Source organism: Gossypium hirsutum, chromosome D01 (assembly GCF_007990345.1).
Source record: "Gossypium hirsutum isolate 1008001.06 chromosome D01, Gossypium_hirsutum_v2.1, whole genome shotgun sequence".
NCBI classification, from domain to species: Eukaryota; Viridiplantae; Streptophyta; class Magnoliopsida; order Malvales; family Malvaceae; genus Gossypium; species Gossypium hirsutum.
In genome coordinates, this window is record NC_053437.1 from 56,333,069 (window position 1) to 56,340,924 (window position 7,856).

Sequence of the window (7,856 nt, forward strand, 5' to 3'; positions counted from 1 at the left end):
GAGGTGTACTGAACTGTAATCTGTCAATTCATATTCAAGTATGCTTATACGAGCTGTAAACAGTAAGCTCTTCCAAGCTGAATAACGAGAAGCTCATGCGAGCTGAATATCGAGAAGCTTATAAGAGCTGTTGTGTGTCCGCAACACATGCAGAACCCCAACCAAATCGGTAATTCTAATGACATGTCATTTGTATCCTACGAATTTCATAAGGTTCAAACGGGACTTGGTAATTATCAAATATACAACCGGTATTTATTCATGGCAATTGGACAATTCACAAACAATAATTCACTTTAACACATATTAATGTACAATTTAATTACACGAATTTACCTCCACAAGTGTACGTAAACACGAAGGTGACTAATCCGATATTTTCTTTTTGCCTCAATCTAACTATGTATGAGGTCTAACCAGATCTATACGAATGAATTTAAGTCAATTCAATATAATTCGTATTCAATTTAGTCCAACACACATTTTTGGAAAAGTTGTTATTTTGCCCCTATATTTTTAATTTATTACAATTTAGTCCATAGGCTCAGAAAATGACTTTCATGCAATTTAGTCCTTACTCAAGCCTAGTCAAATTTTTATACATAGTAATAGCAGCCCACATAATTCACAATTTCACAATTTAACCATAAATTTATCATCTTTTTCAATTTAACCCCTAATTGATAATTTCATCAAAATTCTCTTTACAAAAGTTGTTTATCTAACAACAACCTTTCATTTTCTATCATAAAACTTCAAAAATTTAAGCATACTCATCAATGGCAAAACCCTAATACTTTAACGATTTTGCAAATTAATCCTCGAGTTAACTAGATTATGCTATTATGATCTCGGAAACATAGAAATCATTAAAAACGAGACAAAGATTCAACCTAATTGAGCAAAATAAGCTTGTCCAAATTCAAGCTTCCATGGCTAGGTTTTTTTTTTTTTTTATGTTTGGTGGATGATGATGATAATAGATGATATTTGTTTATTTTATTAATTTTAATATAACTTTAATTGCTAATTTCCAAAATTACCCTTAATAATTTATTAAATTTCTAATGATGACTATTCATGCTTAACCACTAAGCATTTTAATGGTCTATTTACTATATAAGGACCTCCAATTTAAAATTCTATAGCTATTTAATACATTTAGCTATTAGAACTCAACTTTTGCACTTAATGCAATTTAGTCTTTTTCATCAAATTAGGTATGTAAACGGTAAAATTTCTTAACAAAATGTTTATATTGTATTACTATTATATAGTAGACCATATAATAATAAAAATAAATTTTTCTGACTTTGGATTTGTGGTCCCAAAACCACTATTCTGATTTCACTGAAAACAAACTGTTATCGACTTCCATGAGATTTCATAGCCAAGGATGAATCTAGTCTGGTTTAAGTTAGTTTTGAGAAAAAACCACTAGAGAGAGTTGACTAAATCGCCCCAAATCGATTTAGTCTATTTTGATTTGAGCGATTTTTTTGATTATAGGTTTAATCTTATTGATTACTTCGACCGTTATTGATTTTTAAATTTTCAAACTGACTCAGTAGAAAATATTGATTTAATTTAATTTTTTAAATGATTTAAAATATGTGTACAATTTATAATATATAAAATAAATATATATTATTCAAACCAATAACTAAAGTCGATTAACCAACCGACCTAAAATCAATTTGGTTATTTTGAATTTTGAACTTTAATTTGGTCGAATCGATTTATGTATATTATAGTCAGTTAAATCGATTTAATAAAAAATCGATCCAACTGATCAAAAAACCGAATACTCCCCCTAAAAGTACAATTATCTTGCAATATTTTTATATTTTAAAAAATTAAACTGAATTGGAATTGAATATCAATGGTAACCGAATGAATCAACTAAATTCAACATGTACGAAGTAGACAATTAATTTAGTTCGTCAATATTTAAACAATTTTAAAAAATACTTCTTACCATATATTCTTAAAGTTACTTTCATTATTTTTCATTATTATAAATAATTTTTTGCCCAATGGTAAGAGCATTATATTGTAAGCATGGGAGTTTGAATTCGATCCGAAGTAGTCTCACTCCACTTTCCCGAATATTAAAAGAAAGTAATTATATTATAAAAATTAAACTATTTATAAATTAAATAAAATATAAAATTCAATACTGAACCGAAGCTGAACTTAATTTAACAAAAGCAAACCAAAATGTTTGGAATTGAGGTAAAAGTACCACAAAACCCCTTGTACTATACCCTCGATTGCATTTTAGCCTCTAAAAAAATAGGCAAATTAGCCCCTATTTGTTAGACGAGTGAGAAAAATAGTCCTATCCATTAAAATTTGGTGTTAATATAAGGCATAATAACAAATTTAGCCCTCAATATTTACACATTTATTAAATTTGACCCTACTCTTTTATTGGAAGTAAATTATAATTTTTTGAAACTAGTAAGGCTAAAGGGTCAAAAAGGCCCTAGTAACAAATTTAACAAAAAAATTAAACCCTTTTAATATATAAAAATTATTAAAAAAATCATAAAATTATAAACAAAATTTATAAAAAAAGTTATAAAAAAATTTAAAACTATAAACTTTTATTAAAAAATAACAATTACCCAATAAGAGAGTAGGGGTCAAATTTTTTTAAAATCATATAACCATTAGATTTTAATAGGTTGATATTGTTATTTTTTAATAAAATAATTTTTTATAATTTTTTATGATTTTTAAAATAATTTTTAAATTTGGAAAGGGTTTAGTTGGATTTTTAAAAAAATTATTAAGACTTTTTTGACTCTTTAGCTTTATTAGTTTAATTTTTTTAAATTTACTTCCAATAAAAGAGTATGGGTCAAATTGAATAAATATGTAAAGACTGAGGGCTAAATTTATCATCATATCTCATATATTAACACCAAAATTTAACAAAGGGGCTTTTTTGTTCACTTATCTAACTTATAGGGACTAATTATTCATTTGTTTTAAGTAAAGTGACTAAACTTTTATCTTAGAATAGATTGCGGGGCTTCTATTTATTATTATTATTTTGTCAACCCTAGGCGACAGAATACGAAATTCCATGGGCCATGGCGAACAGCGGCTAACGACAAGCCTTATGTATGTGTTAGTGCATGTAGGTTTAAGTCACCCAACCCCCAACTAAGTTCAATTTCAAACTCCAACAATGGGCTTATGTTTCTTACTTTTTAATGATTCTTTATTTAAGCCCCATGTTTTCTTTTCCCTTAATCTGGCTGGCTTTTTGGGTTTGGCTGTTTAACTCTTTAAGGGTGTTTAAACTTCAGTTAAAATTGAATTAATTGACTAAATTGATCTAATTTGATTAATCGGTCGGTGGTTGAACTTAATTCGATCGGAGGCCGGTTAATAGTTTTTTAAAATTTTAGTTATCGGTTAAATCAGCTCGAAATCGGGTAATTAATTGAATTAACCAAACTTAGATAGTGTTTTTAATTATGGACAGTTTCAAGACTTAATTTTCAAGACAAATGAACATTATAAATGAACTTTTTATATGTTTTATACTTGTTTTAATCAAAACATAAAACATATAAATTTCGGTTAATTCAGTTAGCTGACCGAATTAACCAAAATATTTCAGTTTGATTAATTCTTTCTGAAAAAACTTTGATTCGATTAACGATTAAAAGATTATATAGTTCATTTAATTCGATCGTTTGAACTTCCCTATTATAAATAAATGCAATTAATGAACATCCTCATTTATTCATCTATTTGTAATAATATAATATTTCACTAATCCGAACATCTTTTTAAATTAACGCCTGATTCAAAGCTCAACAAAATTTGGCACTACCAACTCAAATTTCATATTTTACATTCTATTTTATAAATTCAATATTTATTAATATTTTATTTTATTTTAAACATTTATATTCATTACAAAATCAATATACAGCTAGCATATTTAAAAAATCTGAAGTTGGAAAAATTCTACATTATTATTTCCTTGTTTTTGGAAGGTACATTATTATTTTCTATAATTTGCTTATTGGTCAATACTCAATATACATATATTTTCTTAAGAAAAAGGCTAACTTTGACTTTAAAAGGTGAATGAAATAGAAATAGACAATTTTTTAATAGGAGGAAAAGACTAATATTTGTTCGAGTCCCATGAATAATAAACTGTGTTCACTGTTTCAAATGTGATTTGAGTTTGAATTATATTAATCGTGTTGATTATTGTAATTAAAAAAGAAACTAATGTTTATTCGTAAATTGAATTCCAGACCTAATTAATTACAAGCAGTTACTTTTTAAAATATAAATTAACTACACAGTCCATATCCTACAGGAAGATGAGTAACGGTCCTTCTGATTTGATTAATGAGTGATGATGATTAATTAATGGCCGTTGATTCTATGTTCACGTGGGCCAGGCCCCCACAGTAAGCCCAGCCTGCCATTATTTTATCTCTCCCATATTTATTCCAAGAAGAACACAGACATGGGAACCATTAGACAAAAATGGAACAATTTCCGTGTCTCGTGATACTCTAAAACCTTAGAAACTCCAAAAAGCTAAAGACCCTCCCTTTGACACAACAAACAACGCACCTTCCCCTTCTTCTTCCTCCTCTTCTAGCATTCCTGTCTATCACTTAAAAAAACCATAGCTTTGTTGTTGGTTTTGTTTTTTTTTTTTATCTAAGAACAAAAAAATGCATGCAAAAACGGATTCAGAAGGGACGAGTATCGATGCGTCATGGCCGCCAAGGTCGCCTCGAAGGCCTGTATACTATGTTCAGAGCCCTTCTAACCATGACGTTGAGAAGATGTCGTATGGGTCAAGCCCCACGGCTTCACCAACCCACCATTATTACCATTGTTCCCCCATTCACCATTCCAGAGAGTCATCTACGTCTAGGTTCTCGGCTTCTCTTAAGAATCCCAGGAGTCTTTCTGCTTGGAAGCATGTGCAGCTTGGTCGTGGCGATGATGACGACGACGACGACGATGATGAAATGGACGTTCGTGATGGGAGTAAGGCTAATAAAATCAGGCTTTACCTTTGCCTTGTTTTCTTGTTTTTCGTGCTGTTTACCGTCTTCTCTTTGATCTTGTGGGGTGCTAGCAGGAGTTACAAGCCTAAAATCCTCGTTAAGGTTAGGTTTTTACTTTGCAAAATTGATTCTTTTTTTGAGTTGACCCAGTTGTCACCCGATTGTTCTTTTATTTGGCTGAGTAAACGCGGTGATTATATGTGTTTTTACTTTAAATGTGTAAAGCAATATCTTTTTAGCAAAACATCAGTTGGCACTCGGCACTTATAGCATTGAAAGTTCCTAGGAAAAGTTAAAAAGGAATTAACTTTCCATTGGTTGATGAAATTATAAACCCGCACTACATGAGTCAACTCAGTGACTCAGTTAACGAGTTTTCTCATGGAAATAGGGGCATGTACAGATATCTAGGGAGGCTAACGCCAATGTAATAGCTTTATCCCGCAATTTGAGCCATGTTTTGCTATAAACTTTTAATTAATTTAATCAAATCACCACCAATAAAACATTCCCTAATCTATGTGTGTTGGTTTGTGGGCAGCACATAGTGTTTGAGAACTTCCATTATCAGGCAGGAAACGATCAATCAGGGTTGCCAACAGATATGTTTTCGCTAAATTCAACGGTCAAGATCTCATACAGAAATCCAGCTACATTCTTTGCCGTCCATGTCACTTCTACCCCTTGGGAGCTTCACTATTTCCAGCTCAAAATTGCCTCTGGACAGGTAAATAGAAAAGGACCCATTTTTCTTCTAATCCTTCCTTATTTGTTATGATTTCAATCAATAGTTAAAAATGATAGCTTAGCTGTGGTTAGACTATTGGGAAAAGGGGCAATTTTGGGTCAAAAAGACTTTTTTGGGTTTGCAGTTGGCAACCTAGAGAAGTGGGAAACTCCAGCAGTGGGCTTTGAATGCTATTATATGTCTTTATTCGAGTGCCTTAAAAAGGCTGCAAAGACTGAACCTAACATAATCTCTATGGGTCCCCACATAGAAACCAAAATGTTATTCGTTTGTTCAAGTTTAGTTGTGAACAAGGCCCTTTTGCTTCGAGTGTGCCTTTGAAACAGGACACAAATATCTTTGCTCTGCTTAGCTGGCTTTCAGACATTGGAACAAAACATAGTTCACACTTCACCCCTAGGATAGGAAGGAAAGTTCCATAGTTTTTAAACTGGGGCCTTAATGTTTATCACCTGTCAGGCTTCATTAAAATAATGGCTGGCTTTTGGTTTCGGCTACTGAATTGGGCTTTTATCCTACCAGTTTTGGTTTTGGTCTTCATCCCCAACCATTGTATCGACAAAGAGATATGACAATATGTGCTTGCTGATTCATTAACATAATATTGTGAAAATGGTTTGATGTTTGTCATTAATGTATGATACAGATGAAGAAGTTTACTCAATCTAGAAAGAGTCAGCGGAAAGTGGTGACGATTGTGAAAGGGTCTCAAGTTCCGCTATATGGTGGGATACCAGTTCTTGTAGCCTCTAGGGAGCACCTGAACACCATAGCAGTACCTCTTAACTTGACATTTGTGATGAGGTCAAGGGCCTACATTCTGGGCAGACTGGTAAAGACAAAGTGCTATGGACGAATCCGATGTTCTGTCACTCTGAGAGGAAACAAGCTTGGGACGGCCCTTAATTTGACAGATTCGTGTATTTATCAGTGACTGCTCCTCTCCTTTCTTACACGACCAGGCTGAGTTATCATATTTTTGGCTTTTTGAAATTCTTCATTTACCAAGAATTTTAGGAGCTTCAATTTGAGGTAGATGGTCAAACTCTGAATATATGGATGTTGTCTGAGGATTTTTTTGTTAAATTTGTTCACCTGTTTCTCCTTTTTTGCTGGTTAATTGCTGTTCATTGAATGTATGTTGTATTTATTGGTTAGCATAGGTTTTCTTGCGTATATGGTGGATAAACTTTAGTTATTTTTACCTAAATCTTTGTCTGCTACTTTGATCTTTCTACATATTGCAATGTGATATTTCTAACTAAATTAAAGGATATTAAGGGTGATGGAATTGACAATCTTCAAATTGATGTAGTAGTAATAATACCAAATCGAGCTTAAAGTTTAAAAACACAATGCAATGCAAATAAGTATAAAAAGTAGAACAAATAATGGATTGAATCCACTAAAGTTGGATATCTATTATTCAAGTCCACCTGAATATCTAAAGGATATTGTTATCCAAATCAGGATATCCACTAATATTAGAATCAACACTATTAATCTCTATTTTTGTATGAAAAATCTGGATTAATTTTTTGAATCATCATTAATTAGATGAAATTTGATTCCGTCAAAATGCATATTCAATCAACCATTATGATTTTTTTGAATAGTTAAATCAAGGAAACAAATTCGGAACATCTGGCCAGGGCTTATTGATGAAAGAAATCCAAATGACATACGATTATGACAACAAATTCTACTAGTGATAGTCATCAATGTAAGAAATTGCAAGCTTTTGACTTTTGATAAAATAATACTGAGCTGTTCCTAGTTCATTATCAAGTTTTATTGCTATGCTAGTAAGTAAATATAGAGGGGGGTATTTATACAAATAGAATGAGAGAAATCTACAGTTTAACCAACTAACAGAATCTAGAGTTTCTGCCTACTTCCCTGCTCACCTTTTGCTTTCTCACACATATATTGTTACAGGCATGTTAATTATGAGTGTTGGGAGTTTGCTAATTTTAGGTGAGAAATGATAATATCTATAATGATTGAGATTTGGACCGTCTTTCCCATACATTCGAAGTGTAATT

General features: G+C 31.4%; 1 protein-coding gene across 1 annotated transcript; it reads left to right on the plus strand.

The window, feature by feature from the left end:
* The first annotated feature begins 4,502 nt into the window (after positions 1 to 4,502).
* Positions 4,503 to 7,015, plus strand: LOC107922620 (uncharacterized). Its single transcript, XM_016852731.2, has 3 exons — positions 4,503 to 5,165; positions 5,605 to 5,790; positions 6,458 to 7,015. The coding sequence occupies exons 1-3, from the start codon at positions 4,722 to 4,724 to the stop codon at positions 6,743 to 6,745; spliced, it is 918 nt and encodes a 305-aa protein (XP_016708220.1). The 5' UTR covers positions 4,503 to 4,721; the 3' UTR covers positions 6,746 to 7,015.
* The last annotated feature ends 841 nt before the right edge of the window (positions 7,016 to 7,856 follow it).

Coding starts and splice junctions, on each gene's coding strand:
- LOC107922620 (XM_016852731.2), top strand. CDS start 4,722: ATGCATGCAAAAACGGATTCAGAAGGGACGAGTATCGATGCGTCATGG. Junction 5,166..5,604: donor AGCCTAAAATCCTCGTTAAG/GTTAGGTTTTTA, acceptor GTTTGTGGGCAG/CACATAGTGTTTGAGAACTT. Junction 5,791..6,457: donor TCAAAATTGCCTCTGGACAG/GTAAATAGAAAA, acceptor TGTATGATACAG/ATGAAGAAGTTTACTCAATC.